Here is a 23860-nt window from a genome sequence, read left to right as displayed (position 1 = left end):
GCATGTACCTGTATATAATAAATACTTAAAGTCAGTAAGTATTAAGTAACACCTTTGTCTAATTTCTCAAGTATTTTCGAGCTGTTTATATTAAACTAATTTTGCTTTAAATGAAATTTGAAATATTAGTACAATAGAAAATAAAAATATAGCTTATTCTCATGGGATGGTAACATCATAGAGTATGAAATACATCTGCTTTTAATATTCTATCTGCTCCATAAAGGTTCAAAATCAAGGGATGACAGAGAACTATTAATCACATTACTACTAATAAAAATGGCATTTGGGCATTGAATTGGCAGGATATAGGGAAGTGTAGTTTCAAAATAAGACAATACAATCAATATGCTTTCTTCTGATACACAGCCCTAAATATTTCATAAAGACAGTAAATATACATGTTCCTTCCACGGCATTATCTCAAGGAAGAGTTCCCATTATCTACTTACTGATACATTCTGGTAAAGGTTTGTCCCATTGTCCATTTGGTTGACATATCAAAACTGAAGATCCAAATAAGAAATATCCAGGATTGCAGTCATAGAATACCACAGTGCCATAGGTGAAATTCCCATGTTCTATTTTACTTTCTCTTTTGGAATTGGCTGGAATTCCGGGATCAGAACAGTTGACCACTAAACAAATGACAAATTTTGAAATATATGTTTGGAATAATATACATATACTTATATAGATTTCCATTAGAAACGTAGTTTTGAAGGTAAATTTAATCAAACAAACCAAAGATTCAAGGAATAATATTAACATTTTAATGGGATATAATGGACTGAAATTGGTTTGGCTGAAAATATTGGAAAAAGGAAAACTTCTTTGCAAAATTGTTTTGAACAATAGCAACTCCTAAATATTACACTGAGTACAGATTTAACCTTTCAAGCTTTAAACAATTAGAAAATGGAAGAAAATGATAATTTGGTTGTTACTTTATCAGACAATACAAAATATACATCTTTGGAAGTGGAAAAAACACAAAACAATTATCTTTAATATACTTCTATAGAGAGAACAATAAATAAACGTCTAATGCAGGTATCATGGTAATTTAGGCCTCAAACATTGTTTTGTTTTGTTTTGTTTTTTTCCGGTACGCGGGCCTCTCACTGTTGTGGCCTCTCCCGTTGCGGAGCACAGGCTCCGGACGCGCAGGCTCAGCGGCCATGGCTCACAGGTCTAGCCGCTCCCCTGCATGTGGGATCTTCCCGGACCGGGGCACGAACCCATGTCCCCTGCATCGGCAGGTAGACTCTCAACCACTGCGCCACCAGGGAAGCCCTAGGCCTCAAACATTGTTTAACCAAAAATATGAAGATTGTCATACTGAGTGAAGTAAGTCAGATAGAGAAAGACAAATATTATCTGATATTGCTTATATGTGGAATCTAAAAAAAAAAAACAGTACAAATGAACTTATTTACCAAACAGTAATAGAGTCACTGATGCAGAAAACAAACTTATGGTTACCAGGGGCAAAGAGGGGGAGGGATAAATTGGGAGATTGGGATTGATATATACACACTACTGTATATAAAATAGATAACTAATAAGGACCTGCTGTATAGCACAGGGAACTCACTCTACTCAGTACTCCGTAATGACCTACATGGGAAAAGAATCTAAAAAAGAGTGGATATATGTATATGTTTAACTGATTCACTTTCCTATACACCTGAAACTAATCCAAAATTGTAAATCAACTATACTCCAATAAAAATTATAAAAAATATTTAAAAAATTGAAAAGTTCCATTGATTATGAAGCAAACTGCAAGTAAAAAAAATATAAATGATTTTATATACAGCCATAAAATAGGTACAAGATAACATAGTTAAGCAGCTGAAATAAAGTTTGTCAGTTTTGACTTCTAAAAATGTTAAAAAATAAGAAAAAGGAAAGCATTGCTAATGAGATAACATCAATATTAAATATTTTTGCTTTATTAGCTGAAAATTTTCTACTGTTCTGTCCAAACTGTTTCAAATGTTATCATGCGTGTCTAAACAGACACATTATTACCATGCCCTAAGCTGGAATATAGTTAGATTTTTACCTTTGCACATTGGTGGAGGATGACTCCACTGTCTGTTGGCCTGGCACTGTGCTTTTGTTGGCCCTTGCATAAGATACCCAATATTGCAAGAGAATGTTACCACATCATTAAAGTTGAATCCATTTCCACTTGTTCTTCCATAAATTGGACTACCAGGGTGACCACAGCTCACAGCTAATAGCAACAGGGCCGGGGTGGGAGAGACACAGAACAGAATAGTTATCAATTATTACATGAAAATTATACTTAATCATTTCAAAGAGTGTGGAAAGAAGGCCACTTTCATATGAAAATATACTTAAAGTAATTTTACTAATGCAAAGGAACAATTTAGAATGCCAAAATAGTCTAATATAGAAGTATTATATTAGTAAGTAGACAATTATTTATAATTGTAGTAATTACATGCAAGTAGTACACAGATATTTAAAGTTCTATGATAGCTTTTCATTCTATTTCATTTTAGGGAAAAATACTGAAATTCAAAGAAATTTGGGAATGACTGAAATTCATATCACTAGTTAATGGCAAAAGGAATGAAACTAAACCAAATTTCCTTTTCTAGTTAAGTTTAAGAATTGCAGATAAATGAAGGCAATTTTTTGTATTTAATTTTGAAATAGTTTCTTTTAATATTATTTATCCAACCATTTTTATGATTAATAGATTAGCAAAATCTTGCTTGAAGAATAACTTTATGTGACTGCAATAAAAAATGATGCCTTATGCTGTAGAATTCTTAACATATTGAGATACCAATATTAAGATTCCCTAAACCAATCAACCTTACTGGTATAGTTTCTTCACTATTGATATTTCATAATTTAGCACAGTTTTTTTGGAAATAATGGTATCAATTAGATGCATTATTTACATCGTTTAGAGTTTTGGTTCTTTTTTAGAGTTCATTTAGTGCTGGCTTTTCCCAAACACTCTGTATTCCTGTGAACTGTTTTATTGCATTATCTCACTTTATTAATCACAGGAAGTCCAGTAATACTGCTTCATAACTGGGCACAGTGAAAGACCCAAGTCACTTTTAGTACTTTAAAAATGACCCAAGAGCAATTAATTTACAGCTGTATTGTTAACGTCAACCTATTCATTTGAAAATGTAACTGCATCTTATTCTTGTTTAAAATTATTGATAAAGAAACCTGTTTTACCCCAAGGGCAAATTTCCATTTATAGTCTCAATTATTCAGCAAGAAAAATAATGGTATTAGTTGCCTATGCTTTGATATAATGAAAGGCAAAAAATCTGGGATGGATCCAGCATAATATTGCTGTCTTTAAATCATTAAACTGTCTGCCCCCTATACACACACACCACAGAGAAACAATTTTGCTAACTATATGTTCTATTATCCTATTAAATCTCAACACATTAATGTATTTTCTATTAAACTAGAACTCCAAAAAAATTCTGTTGATTGGATAAGAATTTGACAATGATAGAATTTATAAATATGGATGTAACTGGCCACAAATTAAATATTTCCTGTGAACCCATACTTAAAGACCCACACATTATTTCTCTGAAGCATCCAAAATCTCTATCATTTGATCCTATAGTGTTAAAATTACAACGCATTTACAGTGTTTATTCTAATTTTCTAACACCATTTTTAATACAAATGTCAGTGATTGCTGATGGAAATTATTAGGAGAAAAAAAATAAGAAATATATGGATAATTTACTTTCTGACCCAAAATAGGATAGACTGTGATATGAAATACTGTGTACTGCTGGGTATTCAGTGGAGTAAGAAAAAATACTAGAGTTATTACTCAGCTATTTTAAAATTCATTTTATCCTTCATGTGTAAATTCACATCTAAATTAACTTAAAAGATCAGATGGATATTTGTTGAACTAGTAAGATCTTTATTAAAACAATTCCAAAATTGTTCCAAATCCACAAAGTAATGACAGACTTTCTAATATTTCTTCCACTTTCATGGTGGATGGTTTTATATGCTTCTGAACACACCCTACTTTAAAGACTAGTGTGTGTCAGTATAAAAAAATGCACTGTGAGAACTTAGTTATTTAAATACACACACACACACGTGCACACACACGTACATATGTGTGGATCTGTCTATATAATCATTTCTCTTACCTAAGAAAAAAATTACTGGTAATTTCAAGAGAACTAAACAGAGGTCTCTAATTACTTTTGCCATGCTTACTTACGCACACAGGATGGAAGTTGACCAGACCAGTTGTGATCCTGTTGACATATTCTCACTGAAGAACCAATCAGTCGAAAACCAGGATTACATTGATAAACAACTGTGTCTCTGTATCCATAATTTTCTCCAACAACTTGACCATTCACAATAAGCTCTGGAATTCCACAGTGGCCCGCTGAAATTGGTCAAAATAATATTTTTAATATTGTGATCTAAGTTTTATTATGATTTGTATATTTGTATACATATATAACATTATTAATCTTTAAATGTTTACTTAGAAGTATGCCACAAATAAGGCAAACACAATTATATAACATTAAGATAACTGTAATATACTTAACAAAATGCCTACTATTTGGGAATTAAAAGAAAACACACTTCCAGTAACAGTTGGGCCTGGAGGAAATTAGCAAACATTTCAATATGTATAAAAATGAAAATATAGCATGTAAAATTTTGAGGAATACCTATAAAGTATGCTTAGTGAGGAGCTTTACAGTGTTAAATGCTTTTATTAGAAAAGAAGAAAGATATAGGATGAAACAAGCAGTATTTCACTTTATGAAAAGGAAAAAGAAGAGCAAAATAATGAAGAGGAAAAAAAAAAGGCCAAAATAAGTAGACAGAAGAATATATTAAAGACATTTATAGAAATCAAGGAAATAGAAAATAGAAAAATAATAGAGAGCATTACCTAAGCTAAAAAATCTTTCTTTAAAAATAAGAGAGAAGGTTCAAATAAATAAAATCAGAAATGAAAGAAGAGAAATTACAACTGATAGCACAGAAATATAAAGAATTATAAGAGACTACTAGGAACAATTATACACCAACAAATTACAAAAACGGGAAGAAATGGATAAATCCCTAGAAATTTACAATCTTTCAAGAATGACTCTTGAATAAATAAAAATCTGAACAGACCAATCACTAGTATGTGATTGAAACAGTAATCAAAAACCTCTCAACAAACAAAAATCCAGGACCATATGGCTTCACTGGTGCATTCTACCAAACACTCAAAGATTAGATAGCTATTCTTCTCAAACTTCTCCAAAAAAATTATAGAGCAGAGAAAGCTTCCAAGCTTATTTTATGAGGCCAGCATTACCCTGATACCAAAACCAGATAAAAACACCACAAAAAAAGAAACCTACAGACTAATAACCCTAATAAATATAGATGCAAAAATCCTCAACAAAATATTGGCAAACCTAATACAACAATACATTAAAATGATCATACACCATGATCAAGTGTGATTTATTCCAGGGATGCAAGGATGGTTCAACATCTTCAAATCAATCAGTGTGAAATACACATTAACAACATAAAAGATAAAAATCATATGATCACACCGAGAGATGCAGAAAAAAACATTTGACAAAATTCAACATCCATTTTTGATAAAAACTTTCAACAAAGTGGATATAGGGAGGCAATGTACCTTAACACAATAAAGGGCATATATGACAAGAACCTGCAGCCAATATCATATTACACAGTGAAAATATAAAATCTTTTCCTCTAAGATCAGGAACAAGACAAGGATGCTCATTCTCCCCACTTTTATTCAACATAGTATTGGAAATCCTAGCCACAGCAATTAGACAAGGAAAATAAATATAAGGCATCCAAACTGGAAGGGAAGAAATAAAACTATCACTATTTGCAGATACTATATACAGAAAATTCTAAAGATGCTACAAACTATTAGAAGTAATAAATGAATTCAGTATAGTTGCAGTATACAAAATTAATATACAGAAATCTGTTGTACTTCTATACACTAACCATGAATGATCAGAAAGAGACATTAAGAAAACAATCCCATTTACAACTGCATAAAAAAGAAGAAAATATCTAGGAATACGTCTAATCACAGAGGTAAAAAACTTGTACTTGGAAAACTATAAGACACTGACGAAAGAAATTGAAGATGACACAAACAAATGGAAAGATACCCCATGTTCATGGGCTGGAAGAATTAATATTATTAAAATGACCATACTACTCAAGGAAATCTACAGGATCAGAGCAATACCTATCAAAATACTTTTCACAGAACTGAAACAAATAACTCTAAATTTTGTATGGAAACATAAATAGCCAAAAGAATCTTGAGAAAGAACAAAGCAAGAGGTATCACACTCCCTGATTACAATCTATACTACAAATCTACAGTAAACAAAACAGCATTGTGCTGGCACAGAAACAGACATATAGACCAATGGAACAGAACAGAGAGTCCAGAAATAAACCCACACTTATATGATCGATTAATATGAAGGAAGCAAAAAAATAGAATGGGGCAAAGGCAGTCTCTTCAATAAATGGTATTGGGAAAATTAGACAGCTATATGCAACAAAATAAAACTGGATGACTTTCTTACCCCATGTACAAAAATAAACTTAAAATGGATTAAAGACTTACGTATAAGATCTGAAACCATAAAACTCCTAGAAGAAAACATAAGCAGTATGCTGTTTGACATCATCCTTAACAATAATTTTTTAGATCCGTCTTCTTTGACAAGGACAACAAAAGCAAAAATAAACAAATGGGACTACATCAAACTAAAAAGCTTTTGCATAGTGAAGGAAATTATCATCAAAACAAGAAGTCAGTCTGCTGAATTGGAGAAGATATACGAAAATCATATAACTGATGAAGAGTTAATATCCAAACTATATAAAGAACACATATAACTCAATAATAAAAAAAACCCCAAATAGTCCAATTTAAAAAATGGGAAGAAGATCTGAATAGACATTTTTCCAAAGAAGACATACAAATTGCCAACAGGCACATGAAAAGATGCTTAATAGCGCTAATCATCAGGGAAATGCAAATCAAAACCACAAAGAGGTGTCACCTTACACCTGTCTGGATGGTTATTATCAGAAAGACAACAAGAAATAACAAGTGTTGGTGAGGAGGTAGAGAAAAGGAACTCTTGTGCACTCTTGGTGAGAATGTAAACTGGCCCGGCCACTATGGAAAACAGTAGGGAGATTCCTCAAAAGATTAAAAATAGAGCTTCCATTCCACTACTGGGTATCTATCCAAAGGGAAAAAATAAATACTAATTCAAAAAGATTTATGCATCTTCATGTTCATCACAGCATTATTTACAATAGTCAAAATATGAAAGCAACCTAAGTGTCCCTCAATTGATGAATGGTTAAAGAAGATATGATACACACAACACACACACACACACACACATACACACACACACACACACACACGCACAAGCACAATGGTATACTACTCAGCCATAAAAAAAACAGAATCTTGCCATTTGGAATAACATGGATGGGCCTTGAGGGTGTTAACCTAAGTGAAATAAGTCAGACAGAGAAAGACAAATATCACATGATTTCACTTATATTTGGAATCCAAAAAACAAAAAAAGCAAACAAAACAAAACCTAGAGTCACAGATACAGAGACCAGATTAGAGGTTGTCAGAGGGAGGAGGGTTAGGGGGAATGTGAAATCGATGAAGGGGATTAAAAAGTACAAAATTCCATTTATAAAATAAATGTCATGGGGATGTAATGTACAGTTTGGGGAATACAGTCAATAATATTGTATTAACTTTGTAAGGTGACAGACAGTAACTAGACTTACTGTCATAAACATTTTGTAATGTATACAAATGTTGAATCACTATGTTGTACAACTGAAACTAATATAATACTGTATACCAGTTATACCTCAATTTTAAAAAAAAAGAAAAAAAACTATAGTAGACTAAGCAAAGAGAAATATGTCACTGTAACACAATCAAGGTAGTCAAAAGTTAGAAGCTTTAAAAAAGAAAAAGTCAACAACATTGTTAGACTCCTAGCTAATCCTATCAACACACACAAAAAAGAGAGAACAAAATTACCAATAACAGGAATGAATGAAGTGACATCACTACGAAGCCTACAGATGTTAAACGGATAAGGGAATATTAAGAACTGCTTTATGCTGATACATTTAACAATTCAGAATAAAAGGACAAAATCTTTGAAAATTGTATCATCCAAAAACTAACACAAGATAAAATAGAAAAATATGAATAGTCCTTTATCTATTAAAGTATTGCAATTCTTAAACAAAACCTCCCCCCCCAAAAAAAACAGACTCATTTTTTCACAGTAAATTCAATCAAATATTTAAGTAAAAAAGCAAGCAAAGAAACAAACAAAAAAACACCAATCTTACACAAACTCTTAGAAAATAGAAGAAAAAGAATCATTTCCTAACTTGCCTAATGAGGTAACCATAATCCCAATATTAAACCTGTAAAAGACACAGAAAAAAATGTCCTTCATGAACATAGATGCAGCACTGTTTAAAAAAAATTAGAAAATTAATACATGTAAAATACATCATGATTATCTGGGGTTTACCTAGAAATGACCAGTTGGTTTAAGATGAAATATTGACCACTGTCATCTACCATACTAACAGAATAAAAAGAGAGAAACATACATGGCTATTTCAATAGATGAAAATCATTTGGCAAAATTCAGTACCCAATCATGATAAAAACTAACAACAATTAGCAATATAAGGAAATTTTCTCAACCTTATAAATACATCTAAGAAAAAAAGTTCATATTATATTTACTGATGAAATATTGAATTCTTTCCTCCTGATATAAGGAACAAGACATGGATGACCACTCTCACCAGTTCTGTTTAACATTGTTTGGTGGGCCCTATCTAGTTCAATACACTAATACAAAGGAAGAAAGTAAAAACATAAAGTAGGAAACAAAACAGTAAAACTATTTCATGCTCAGATGACATATACATAGACAATGTTATTTTAAGAAAATCCTAAAACAAGTAAGTGAACTTGCAAAGAGGCAGGATATTAGATAAATATTTTGATTAATTTTATTTTTATGTACTAACATCAAACAATTGGAAATGTAATTAAAAATGAACAATATCACTTATATTAGTGTAAACACACTAAAGATTCTGTGGAATAAATTTAGCAATAGGTATACATAATCTCTATGGTAAAAAAAAATTTAAATATTTGCTATTGCAAAAAAAAGAAAGAAGACCTTAATAAATGAATAAATATACTAATGAATAAATACACTAACTTTACCATGTTCAGGAATTAGAAGAGTTAACATTGTTAGATGCCAATTCTCCCCAGACGATCTACAGATAGAATGCAATCCTACAGTCATTTTAAAAATAAACAATTAATAACTGAATTCTAAAACATATATGAAACTTCAAAGGCCATAGAGTATCCAAAGTCATCCTGAAAAATAAGAACAAATTTTGAGGACACACACACAAAATTTCAAGATTTATTATAGAATCTATTCAACCAAAAGTGCCAGACACCCTTCTGGAAAATACAAACAAACAAACAAAAAAACACTCAACCTTACTTCATGATATATAAAACAACAAATGACTAAAATAAGTCATAGCTATAAAGTAAAACTGAAAACTGTAAAGCTTCTAGAAGAAAACATAAAAGAAAATCTTTGTGACTTATGGTTGAACAAGGTTTTCCTAAACAAGACACAGAAAGCAATAGCCAGAGAGAAAAAAAGATAGATTTTACAAAAATTGAAAACTTCTGCTCATTAGGACAGCATTAAGAGATGAATAGGAAAGTCATAGGCTGGGAGAAAATGTTAAAAAAAAATAAGAATATATAAAGAACGCTATAAGTCGTAATAAAAGGCAATTGAATATAAAAGATACTTCAGGAAAATTTACAGATGACCAATAAGCCCAAGAAATTGTACTCGATCAGTAGTCATCAAGACAATGCAAATTAAATCTTGTAAGATACCTTTTTGCACCCAAGAAGATGACTAAAATTAGAAGACTGGCTATACCATATGCTGCAGAAAATGTGAGACAGCCAGAACTCTTCCAGAAATTTTATTCCAGACTATGTAACAGAAAGGAATACACATGTCCACAAAAAGACTTTTACACAAATGTTCATAACAGCTTTGCTCATAACAGCCCCAAACTGGAGAGAGTCCATGTGTCCATCAATAGGGGAATGGCCAAAGTTTGGCATATACACACAATAGGATTCTACTCAGAGAATTTTTTTTAATTACTGGTATACACAACAACATGAATGAAAGAGAATGAAAGAAACCTTACACGAAAAGAGTACATAATTTAGGATTCCCTTCATATGAATTTCTAGAACAGGGAAAACTACCATATGGTGAAAAAAACAGAACAGTGACTGTCTCAGTGGGTAGGGGAGGAGACCTGCAGATTGACTATGAAGGGTCACGAGGAAGCAGTCTGAGGTAATGTTAATGTTCTACAACTATAGAGTGTTTAGTTACATAGGTGTACACATTTGTCAACACGTATCTAACAGTGTATTTATGATATGTGCATTTCACCATATGTACATTTACCAACATAAAAAAAGAAAGGAACCATGAGCAAATATTGAACTCTAGCTGATATGTATATAGAAACGTTTAACAATGCAGTGTACTGAATTTGGCAACTTCAAAATGCATCAAAAAGTAAAATGAATTGATGGATTGATAGAGGCATTGAAGGATGACTAGATATGTGATAAGCAAATACAACAAATGGCTAATCATAAAATCTAGGTGGTAGACATATGTCTATACATAGTCAACTCTGAATTGAAAAATTCATAATAATTGGGAGTTTGGGAATAAATACACTATATTTAAAGAAACAATCATAAGCACATTCTAGTGGCCATTCTAGGCCAAAAGTGTCTGGGGCTATAAGGACAAGTTGTTTGCAGTCATGAGAAGAATGACTGGGCTACATGACTTCTTAAGGTTAATTCAAAGCATAAGATTCTAGGATCTGCTTATTTGGCAATTGCATTTTCCTCCTACTGACACACTTTTGAGTTTATATTAGACGTCAACACTACATCCTATGCAAGAATATTGTTGTCTTTATAGACTGAGAGACAATGTTTGCTTACAAACATTCCTTTTATGCCCTGTCTTTCCACAGAACAGAATCAGGATTCTAAATAGGTGAATAAAACCACTTCCTATATACAATATTCAATAAATAACATATAACATACAATAGTAGTTCATCAGGGCAAAGAGTTATAAAATACAGTATCTTAAATTTAGTTTACATATATTTTCAAATGCAAAAGTAAACTAAGTAATCTGTAATTGAAATAAGCATAACCAAAACCAGGTTAGAAACTAGTAAGAAATATTTTATTTTATCATCTAATCCTATATTAACACATAATGATTTAATATCTTTACCATTTTCTTTTTTATATAATAGTCTTATAGCATAGTCAAATAAATATGTGTACTCTTATAAAGAAGCCATTGTTACTGGGTTTCCAAGTACACCTACTAACAAATATTCCTGAGAGGTTGAAAAAAAGAATTTTAACCAAAATCTCTAGCTATACCCTTTTAAGTTTCAAATAATGATTGTATCACCATAAATATTTTCAAGCTTATTATCAAAACAATGTGTATTTAAACTGCTAAAATATAGACTTTTCTGTCATATGTCATATTTTTAAATAGTAAAATTTTAGAGACAAAACATTGTACAAATTTAGCAACACTTTGTTCATAATAATCAGCAATTTTTAAATTAGTAAACCTAAAGATTATGCCTTGTTTCCAAAAGGAAAGTGAGTAGTTATTATAACAATTATTATTATTACCTAATTCAATACTTGCTGTCATTTCTTGAAATAACTTTAGAGAAAAATAAAGCATAAATCATATTATTCTCTTAAGATAATTACTGAAGTCTCTGAAAAAAGGGATAAAGCGTAAATCATAATATTCCTTTAATAATGAGAAGGGGTAAGAAGAACTAGCTATTCAGTCTCTTAATGAACAGATTTTTACAGTGAATTAAAAAACCTAAGGGAAAAAAACCCTATTTTCCTAAAATCAGGTTTGAAAAATAGATTTTTAAAGTTTTAATACAAAGTAATACTACACATGTTGAAATGTTAGGAAATAAAAAGGGAGAAAGATATTTAAATGTGGAACTTGTTTTTCTTCTTTAGTCATTACCTTAAGCAAATAGGTGAAAGGAGAATTGACTATGGTTTAGAATGAATTAACTGTTACAGTGATTAATCCAGCTGAGTATGCAGACATTCAGCAATTAGTTTTTACCTTTTATTTTCACCATGCCTGGAAGATAAATGTGTCTCTCCTTAATGACATAAGATTCTCATTTGGAATGCTAGTTGATTAACTTTAAGAGTTATCTGTTTAATAGCTTTTCTACCATGAGATATTTTAAAAGTTAAATATTTTCCAGTTTTTATTATCCTTACTGAGTGAATATAAGTTATTATCTCTTATTATGAAAAAGGGCTGCCTTTCTAGAGGGAGAAAAAATGTTTGGTTAAAATGACTTAAAAATCTGTACCTAAGCATCTGGTTTCCGATCCACTCCAAAGACCTGAAGAAAAGCATTCACGTACAGCAGAGCCCACAAGCATGAATCCTGAATCACAGGTAAAGATGGCCGTTGAGCCATATGAAGTTTGAGTTCCAATCTTATTTCCATTTGGAGGTGTAGGTAGTTCTCCACAGGAAATGACTTGAAAACAATAAAAAAATAAAAATGCTTAAAGACATAGTCAATATGAACTTGTAACAAAACCATGCTGTGATTTGATATATTTACAAGTGAAATTGACATTTGTAAAACATGTTTGAATGATTATGAAAGTGTAGAGAAAATAGATGACATAATTTAAAATTTATCCCCTTTGAGTTCCCATAAATCTTCTAAGTAACAGTGACATGTGATGAAGATATTTTGTTTGCATTTTCTGTGTAGCCAACCTGGTCACCCAACAGGTTGTAATGAAAAAATAATAATAACAAGACTAAGGGAGGATAATTTATTAGTCCAAAGTCTTTCTCTGACTTATCAAGTGACATTGGGCAATCCCTTTGACTTACCTGAGCCAGTTTCCTCATTATCTAAGATCATAAGTGCAAATAATTTTTGTTGCACACTCTACAGTTTATAAAGCCCTTTACATGTGAAATATCATTTGATTTTCACTAGAACCATTAGATTATAATTATATTTCACATTTTGGTTTTAGGTTTTAAAAAACTAAAAAATAGAGATTAACTGACTTGCTAGGTCATTCAGAACCCAGCTCTTATAACACCTTCATATTTAAAGACCACAAATGAAATTTCTTTCTAGAATAAAAACAGTAATAGATAGCACTTATTGAGTGCTTTTGTACCAGACACTATTACTAACACTTTATCTTATGCAATTCTCAAAACAACTCTATGAGGTAGGTGCAATCATTATCTGAATTGTGTGCACTAGGATATGGACACATAAGAGGAAAGTAACTTTAATAAGATTCCACAGCCTATAAACAGCTAAATCAAAATTTAAACCTAGCCATTTAACTCAAGAATTGAATACTTAACCACCAGCCTTTATTCTGGCTCCAGCTCTGGCTTTCAGCTCTAGGCTTTAGGATTCTATTAGACAAATAGAAAATTTGCAGACTTTAAAAAATTGCATGTAGAATTTAAGATGTACCGATTGTTTTGAACTAATACCCCAAACAATCCTTTGAGGTAGCTATAATATTTATTAATATTAATAATACTGATATTTATATCATTTTAATTTCAAAGATGAATAAATGGAGGACCAGAAAAAAAAAACTGTTCTTTCCGTTTTTCTCAATGAATTGTAATTCCTAGATTCCTGTCTTTCCTGCATTCTTACCTGTGGGCAGGAACCTGATCTTATGTAGAACTTAAATTTTTTCTACATAATAAAGGATTGAACACAAAGAAACCAGACAAACATTTGTTCAATAAATGCTTCTGCTGTAGATAATTTTTTTTCCTTCTCTTTGAAACATCCTTATCCCATGTGCCCTTTTAATGAAATTATAATGGAAGAAGAATGAGCCTAGAGGAAGATCCTGGGTGAAAACTGAAAAGAGTAAAGCAAAAATTTACAAACATATGCCATATTTTTAGAATATGTAATATAATTTAGATATGTATTTTGAGATTTTTAATTCATCAATATGATTATCTTATAAAAAATGGCAACCCCCAAATCCTATGCTTAATATGGAGATTAAGAAAATAAATATTCCTAAGTGAAATATTACTAGGTACTTGCGTACTTACTATATATAGTTATGTTATGTTAAAATTTTAGTCTCCATAATCCAGACTTCAAATGTTTTATTAGTTTATTTATAAATTATGTATCCATATCATAAATGCTGTAAAACTGTGTTGAACATGAAATGAAAGGATGAATTTTCAGCCTAGCATATTTCCTGGTACTAAGTAAACTCAATAAATGTAGTAAAGAAAGTTCAAAGGAAGATCAAGATATTTCATCTGATTATCCTATGTTAAGTTAGCTTATCTACATTAGACACTAGCTATTTATAAGAATGTATGAAAATAGAATGACTAAGATGTTCAGTTTGATTCAATAAATATTTATTGAGCTCCTGCTGTGAATCAGGTTCTAGCTGATATTTTCAACGTGTAACACCATTAAATCATAATAATAACTATGAGATAGGTATTATTGTAATTTTCTGGTTTAAGAAATAGAATAAACATCATATAACATCAAAAGGCAGAGGTTTTAATTAGACTCCATGGGTTGAAACCCAATTATCCACCATTTATAGGCTCTGTGACTTGTGTAACAAGATAAAAATTCTTGGGTTCAGTTTCCTTTCTGATAAAATAAACATAATAATATCTACTTATTTATAGAATGGGAACTAAGGAATAAATGAAATAATACATGTAAAGGGCTAAAAGCAGTGTGTAGTTGTTTTAATAAATGATAGACCTAGAATCTAAGGGAAGAATTTCTGAATCCAAAGCCCCTGTTGTTGTTTTTTTTAATAAGCATTTACAAATACCAAAAACAGTTACAAAATTTTAAGATGACTTGAGAATAAATGACCTTTTTAAATAATATTACCTCAATATTGCTCTAGCATATGTAGAAAAAAGAAGTGATCAAGCAATTCAATCACCAAGGATTGCATATGAAATGGTTAGCGGAGTGTATACTTACTTTGGCAATATGGTCTTTCATTTCTCCAACTCCAAGTACCATTAGGAAGACATTCAATAGAAGCAGGACCTAGTCCATGATAACCAGGATCACAGTTGAAAACTACCTTGGTTTTGTATTCATAATGGGAACCATTCACAATTCTCCATCTTCCGTGTTCCAGAGTAAAGGAGTTGATGCTTGGGCATGTAACAACTATACAAAAACCAAAGAGATAAATGCTAATAAGTTAGTCATGTCTGTTCTACCTCTTAATTATATCTCATGTCTATTCCATTCTTAGTTCACCATTTCCTGAGTTCCTTCACTATTGTTCCATAAAAGGTCTTTAGCATTTTTTTTTCATGTTAATCTTTCTACTCCCTCAGTTCTATGGTACTGTTGGCAGTTCTGTGAACATGTCATGCTATTTCACACTTGAAAGTCTTTGTACATATTATTCTATGCACCTAGAATCCCTATTATTGACTTTTCCATTCTTCTTTTTTTGGATTATCATATCCAAGTTTATTCCTTAGTACAGGAAGACATGAAGTATATTTTAGTGATGAACCAAACCAATAACATTAGTTTGTTAAAATTGTCTGACTTTCTTGAAGCTGATTTAAAAGTATTCTTTTTTCTTTTTTCCCAGCTTTACTGAGTTATATTTGACACAAAGTGGAAAAAAGGGAATACTTTTACAAGTTGTGAATGTAAACTGGTAAAGCCACTATGGAATACACACATACAGCAGTATGGAGGTTCCTCAAAAATTGAAACTATAACTATCATATGAATCACCAATCCCACTTCGGGATATATATCCAAAGGAAATGAAATCAAGATCTCAGAGAGATATCTACACTCTCATGTTCATTGCAGCATTAGTCACAATAGGCAAGATACAGAAATAACCTACTCTCTTTTCTTTAAAAGTTTTGGAAGGACTATATTTTGAGGAAATTTGTTTTATAAGAATGATCTTTTTATGCAAGACTTGTGATATAAACTTCAGCTAATTCAAAACTTGCTCAGCATAAGCAGACACATTATTAGACACTTATGTTAAGATTGCAAATAATTTAACAACCCCATTTTAAATGAAATCACAGCTAAGTTGAAATGTTAGTACTAAATAGAACAAGTAATTGATTTATAGAGAAAAATCAAAGACTTTATTTAAAGACGCATTTTCTAATCCTTTTCTACGAAATATTTTATCTGAATTATTTTCTATAACCATTATATAATATTCATTAACCTATTACAGTATTGATGGCAGGAATGAGAACTATTCTAAATGTAAGTAACCTGAAGAATTCTGACAAAAGTTGAATATTATGGATCATCTCATTAGCATCATTTATGTTTATAAAAATCAGTTGAATGTATTAAAATATAATTTTATTAACGTAAACAAAATCTTTTTTCAAAGACCTATGTATTGAAAACACATGCTGATTGATGGATGACTTTTTACAAAATAAATAAAACGTTGCTATGTAAAATAAAATGCCACTTTATTTTTTTGACATAAATATTCTGGAGCTTCTGAAAATGAGTAAAACTGTCCTTATACTGTATTTCAGTTCTTCCTAGTACAAGACAGCTTAATTTACTTCTATTTCCCTCTTAGACATCATTTTAGGGAATGGTTCTAAAATCTGAAAAATACATAAAATTTCAGATCACATAAGATGCCAGTAGAAACACAAGTGATGAAATTTCCTTAACATACATACCAACACAGCGAGGAGTCTTGTTATGATTGCTCCAAGTTCCATCCGATTGACAGACAGCAGTGGTAAGTTCCTTAGATGACAATCTATATCCATCATTACAAAAATAGGTAACTCGGGTTCCTACCAAGTAGTCTGTTGTGAGTATTCCTCCATTTGTTGGAGCTTTAGGAATCCCACAGGAAATTGCTAAAATAAATACATACATACAAAACCAAAGAAACAGAAAACTAATTAGATAAGTCTCATAGAGTATAAAGCATGTAAAACTATTTGGAATTTTATTAATTCCTCTGAAACAATTTCAGAATATCTTCAGCAAAACTTTTTTGAACTACAACTTTCTGAATCAATTATTTCAAACTCTGATTGAATGTCTTTTTAAATTGGTGAATCTATACACTATTAATACTTTATTTCTTGGTTTCTTACTTAGTTTCTTGTCAGCATGTGCATGGTTATCAGCATGCACACAGATTATAAGAGAAGGCAAGTTAAGTAAATATAGAGTGTATTAGTGCTAATACATGTGTGGACCTAGCAAGTTAGGTCAATTCAATTTGACAGTATTAAAGATTATAAAGGTAGTGGTAACCAACACTCATCAGGGTTTCGGCCAGGAGTAAAACAAATAGATTTATTTTACCTGGAAGCTGGATATTACTTTGTCTTAGGTCCAGCCAAACTCTATGTGCTTGTGCACCTTCCATGGAATATCATGTGTACGGATATATTTAATAAATATAGGGCTAGGACTTATCGTCTTAAAACCTAGTTTGGGTCTTCCTGCATTTCACTGATATGTCTCAGATGTCTTGGTTTTTATCTACAATAAATCTGATTTACGTAAAAGTTAGTTTTACCATAATGGGATAATTACAGTATAAATTTATATTTCAATAGTTTATTGTATAAAATCAGAAAACCTCTAAATTCTGAAATAACTAGTTTTATTGGTTTCATATAAGAGATTCTAAACTTGTAACTATTTTTCTCGTATCAAAAGAAATAATAGAAAGATACGAGTTTAGTTTGAGTATTTACAAAAGCTGTAAATATTCTGTCTCCATTTCAACCTAAAATTGTTTCTACTTCTCTTATAAAATCTACCACTTAGGTGTTTAATTTTAATTAATTCATGCAAATTGACTACAAAGTAAAAAAAAAATCTTAGTAAAACACATATAAAATTCTCAAAGTGGAATAGCAGACTCCTTACTGGTGAATAGCTTGATCTTTTGTAATTTGATAACCTGCAAATTATAAACAGATAAGTAGTAATGTTGATTTAATAAATTATATAAGCAATCTCATATAATTATGTTATTATTCTTGCTATCTAATTATAGACCTCTAAAATAGTGTTGCAAAGGTAAATGGTTCCCTGATGTCTGTTAAAGCAATATTTGTATTTCCACTTAGGACTTCTGGGTATTTCAATTTGTAATAAACTGTTTCCCCACTGAATCCCCACCAAAGATCATGTATTTACTCATTTTTTAAAAATTAGCTGTACATTGTTGGGGTAGAGTAGGTTAAACTTAGAGCAAAGTAACAATGAAATTTAGTTTAAATAATATAGATTCCATACATGTAGTTAGTATATAATGATTGTATTTTAGAATTGAAAAAAAGACAACATACTAAAATGATAGGATAAATTGCCTGTAGATACTATATAATTTAACTTCTTAGCTAAAAAAAAGGAAAACAGAGTTCAGAAGAACCATCATCACTGAGTGATTGTCAGAAGCTTCTCTGCAGAACTCTGAAACAAGCACAAATTAAAAGTGAAACAAAGATGTCCCCATACCTGTACTTGGTTTTTATATTAAATGAACTAAATATTAACCTGTTTTAAAAGTGTGTAGAGTTATCTTACTACGGTCTGATGGCATTTCCCTAACGGTTCATCATGTTGAACATTTTTAATGTGTTCATTTGCCAGCTGTATAGCTCAAATGTTCACGTATATCTCATGTTGGTAGTGAATGTTGGCTGATATTTCCCTTTTTATAATAACTAAGAAGACAGTAAAAGAAATGTGTTAGAACTTGAAAAAAATAAAGTGAAACAGGGAATACAAAGTGACTGTTTCTGCATAACCCTGTACAATACTCGATTGTATAGAGGGATGATAATGGTTTAATTAGTGACAGGGCAGGGAGTCAATGAATGATTCGTTGATGTGTAGACAAAGAAATAAAACACCTTCTCAAACCGAAATAGAGATAACAGACTAAATTTTCTATCTTGAATTGTGTTCACATTGCGTAACCACAGCTCAAGTAAATATATGTGAGGATGTATAAGGAGACTGAAGAGACAAGAAGAATAAAAATAACTGAAGAATGCAAAACAAATTTGGAACAAAACAAAAATTGTGTGAATAGCTCTCCCCAATGACATTTACCCCTTTCATTTCAATTAGCTATGCCCAAACACAGGTCACATACAACAAACAATTTTATAAAATAATTAATGTTTTAAAATTGTTTCAGTGAACATAAAGGATCAATTTTGGAAATGATTCTTTGAGTTATAAATATTTTATCACGTTACTATGCAAAATATCTTATTTTTCAGCTACATTTTGATTTACCAAAATATACAAGCAGCTCATGAAGCTCAATATCAAAAAAGCAAACAACCCAATACAAAAATGGGCAGATGACCTAAACAGACATTTCTCCAAAGAAGATATACAGATTGCCAACAAACATATGAAAGTATACTCAACATCACTAATCATTAGAGAAATGCAAATCAAAACTACAATGCGGTATCACCTCACACCAGTCAGAATGGCCATCATCAAAAAATCTACAAACAATAAATGCTAGAGAGGGTGTGGAGAAAAGGGAACCCTCTTGCACTATTGGCGGGAATGTAAATTGGTGCAGCCACTGTGGAGAACAGTATGGAGGTTCTTAAAAAACTAAAAACAGAACTACCATATGGCCCAGCAATCCCACTACTAGGCATATACCCTGAGAAAACCATAATTCAAAAAGAGTCATGTACCACAATGTTCACTGCAGCACTATTTACAATAGCCAGGACATGAAAGCAACCTAAGTGTCCATCAACAGATGAACAGATAAAGAAGATGTGACACATATATACAATGGAATATTGCTCAGCCATAAAGAGAAATGAAATTGAGTTATTTGTAGTGAGGTAGATGGACCTAGAGTCTGTCATACAGAGTGAAGTAAATCAGAAAGAGAAAAACAAATACTGTATGCTAACACATACATATGGAATCTAAAAAAAAAAAAAAGGTTCCGAAGAACCTAGGAGAAGGACAGGAATAAAGATGTAGATGTAGAGAATAGACTTGAGGACACGGGGAGGGGGAAGGGTAAGCTGGGACAAAGTGAGAGAGTGGCATGGACATTACCAAATGTAAAATAGATAGCTAGTGGGAAGCAGCTGCATGGCACAGGGAGATCAGCTAGTAGCTTTGTGTCCACCTAGAGGGGTGGGATAGGGAGGGTGGAAGGGAGATGCAAAAGGGAGGAGAAATGGGGATATACATATATGTATAGTTGATTCACTTTGTTAAACAGCAGAAACTAGCACACCATTGTAAAACAATTATACTCAAATAAAGATGTTAAAAAAATAACCTATTTGTAATTATAGAAAAATTTCAAATCAAGAACAATTAAAAAATGCTCCATATATAAATGTCATATTATATAAAAAAACCAATGAAATTATAGTGCTGACACTACAAAGCAATTTCAAAACTTCAGAAAGTTCAGGATAATTTTTTATTTTAACCAACAGTTAATTATTTTCACTAAAGTTTTCTCAAAGATTATCTATATATAAACAATCCTTAATAACTGAAATTTAATTGTTCAAAGTTCAGAGCATTTAAATGTTTATTTAAAATCTATATGATTTAGAAGTTATTATATATATTTTAAATTCCTGTGATTCTAAAATTATGAGATCATGATTCTTTCTCAAACCAATTCTGGGAAACCATTTAATACTAAAAATGTATAAATACTCCTGCTATTCATTGGTCAAAGGAAAGCAGATGTTTTGCTAGTTTATTAAAATGTATCTATTCTACATGAAGTCAGTACCTTCAATGATGGTAACCCATTAAGTTTAGGATACATCCCAGAATTCTAGTAAGTAATTAATGTTTCTGAATCAGCAATATAAAGAAACAGTTCTTTCATTTCTCATTTATTTATACATGCCTATGAAAGCTATATTTTCATGAATTAGAAATTGCAATTTAACAGGTAAAATAAACCATTTTGGGTATCTGGTAATATCTATTCTCTGCTCATTTTAACTTGCTGCTGTTTAAATTTTAACTGATATTTTTATATTTTATTTGTTTTATATAAATTGCCTCCAATAAGTAGATGATAGGTAACATCCATTATTTATTAACTGAAAGCGTCCCTCATTTTTTTTTTCAAATAATACTGAGAGTGATAAATGCATCCTTTTTTTTTTTACATCTTTATTGGAGTATAATTGCTTTACAATGGTGTGTTAGTTTCTGCTTTATAACAAAGTGAATCAGTTATACATATACATATGTTCCCATATCTCTTCCCGCTTGCGTCTCCCTCCCTCCCACCCTCCCTATCCCACCCCTCCAGGCGGTCACAAAGCACCGAGCTGATCTCCCTGTGCTATGCGGCTACTTCCCACTAGCTATCTACCTTACGTTTGGTAATGTATATATGTCCATGCCTCTCTCTCGCTTTGTCACAGCTTTTACCCTCCCCCCTCCCCATATCCTCAAGTCCATTCTCTGGTAGGTCTGTGTCTTTATTCCTGTCTTACCCCTAGGTTCTTCATGACTTTTTTTTTCTTAAATTCCATATATATGCGTTAACATACGGTATTTGTCTTTCTCTTTCTGACTTACTTCACTCTGTATGACAGACTCTAGGTGTATCCACCTCATTACAAATAGCTCAATTTCATTTCTTTTTATGGCTGAGTAATATTCCATTGTATATATGTACCACATCTTCTTTATCCATTCATCTGATGATGGACACTTAGGTTGTTTCCATCTCCGGGCTATTATGTGAGGGTTCATAGTTGTTATATATGCCTCCACATGCTGGGTAAAGTAAATCAAATATAAATTTAAATTTCATATTACAAAATAATGTGATGTTCGAAAATTTTCAGAGTCCAATGACATTACATTTTCTTTATGTTGAACTTGTCTTTATTACTATACCTAGCTAAGAGACTCAACTACTCTTTAAAAACAAGACCTAGTCCAAAGCTCTAAAATGTGCCATTTGTTGACTTGTCATTTTTTTGCTATAGCAGGATACAATGCTCAGAGAGTGCCTTGCTTTTTAACAAAATAAAATGGAAATGAAAGACATCTCTGTTGAGTTACCTAAACAGTGAAGAAAAAATAATGTGGTAATTGGCTACATTTTCCTCTTTTAAATTTGTTGCACTGAGAGCACATTTTTGCATACTTGAGAGTGAACATCATCAGTGACCTTGCCTACTCTTATCCCCTCTTTTCTCTCTGCAGACTCCACACTAACACACACTCCAGCTCTGGGTCATTCATTTTCTGACAGTAAAGTGACGGGAATGGTAGATGTATGAGTAAAGTATGCATATAAGTGGATAGAGTAAAGACATAAATCACATAACAACAAATGAAGAATTATAAGACAATGTGTCTCATGCTCCTCAAATTTATCAGTCTGTGTTTTTCAGCCTTATTTTCCTTAGAGGTATCTATAATATGCTTCTGCATATTTATAATTTTGGAAGTTTCAGCAATCCAAATAAAAGTTAAACGGGGTTAATCTTTTATTAATGTAACATTTCTGGTTAATATACTTCACCTTGACAAGCAGGGACCGGTGCATCCCATGTATGATACCCATAGGAAGACTTTCTGCACACAGCACTGCTTTTCCCAACAAGTCGGAATCCTCGATCACAGGCCCAGCGGACCACACTATTAAGCTGTCCACCTGTCTGACTGATAATGTATCCATGAGGTGGGGATTCTGGTGTACTACAGTAGAAAGCTTTTTAAAAGAAAAAAATAAAAATCATATAAAATTAATGAATCAGAAACTCTTTACAATCTAGAGTTATAAAAACCTTAAAGTAAATACTAGTTCATAAAAATTGGCCAATTCAATTGCCATCTACATGAGTTTTACTTCATATGGACATATATTATTTTCCATCCACTTGACAATCTAGTGACATAACTTTCAGGAGACATAACTATTTCTGGGCTTTCTTCTGATTCTTATTGTCACTGGAGATGTCTCCTAATTGAAATACATTATACCTTCTTAATACCCTGGAGGTTCAAAAGCCCTAAAAATAGTTTATTGAATTTTGGAACTGGTATTTCCTGTCATCTGAAGGGCCTAAATGCCACAGTTTAGTAGCAATATTTTAGAGCATGTTGTTTACATGTCACTTTGAAATTACCTGCAGACACCTATGTCATGTTAGTTCATGCATTTCATTTTGGTGGATGTCTAAAATAGTCCCTCCACATTCCATAATCCTCTCTTCCAGTTTATTAAAGAGTTTCCATGCTGCCAAGAGTGCTTATATATGGTGATAAAAAATGCCAATAAAATAAAACTTCTTTCATCTCCTGAAGTCTAGAATGTCAAAAGATAACGTGAAATGGCTTTTTCATATATATGTACTTTTGAAACTATTCAGCCTGGCAGGATCCATTTACCCTTTGAAACTGAAACTTCAAT

At 31.5% G+C, this 23860-nt stretch overlaps 1 protein-coding gene across 3 annotated transcripts in view; it reads right to left on the bottom strand.

The window, feature by feature from the left end:
- CSMD3 (CUB and Sushi multiple domains 3) overlaps positions 1-23860 on the bottom strand; it is a gene marked incomplete at its 5' end in the record, with an annotated part of 1071061 nt that overhangs the window by 63300 nt on the left and 983901 nt on the right. For 2 of the 3 annotated variants that reach the window (XM_079901374.1, XM_079901376.1), the window contains 7 exons: positions 453-638; positions 2072-2245; positions 4271-4444; positions 12703-12876; positions 15382-15576; positions 17106-17291; positions 22970-23158. In XM_079901374.1, the coding sequence (XP_079757500.1) occupies positions 453-638; positions 2072-2245; positions 4271-4444; positions 12703-12876; positions 15382-15576; positions 17106-17291; positions 22970-23158 (1278 nt within the window). The remainder of the gene's footprint in view (positions 1-452; positions 639-2071; positions 2246-4270; positions 4445-12702; positions 12877-15381; positions 15577-17105; positions 17292-22969; positions 23159-23860) is intronic. The other variant, XM_079901375.1, reaches the window with a different exon arrangement.

The sequence above is a fragment of the Stenella coeruleoalba genome (assembly GCF_951394435.1).
Source record: "Stenella coeruleoalba genome assembly, chromosome: 17".
Classification (NCBI taxonomy): Eukaryota; Metazoa; Chordata; class Mammalia; order Artiodactyla; family Delphinidae; genus Stenella; species Stenella coeruleoalba.
This window is presented reverse-complemented; position numbering and strand designations above follow the sequence as displayed.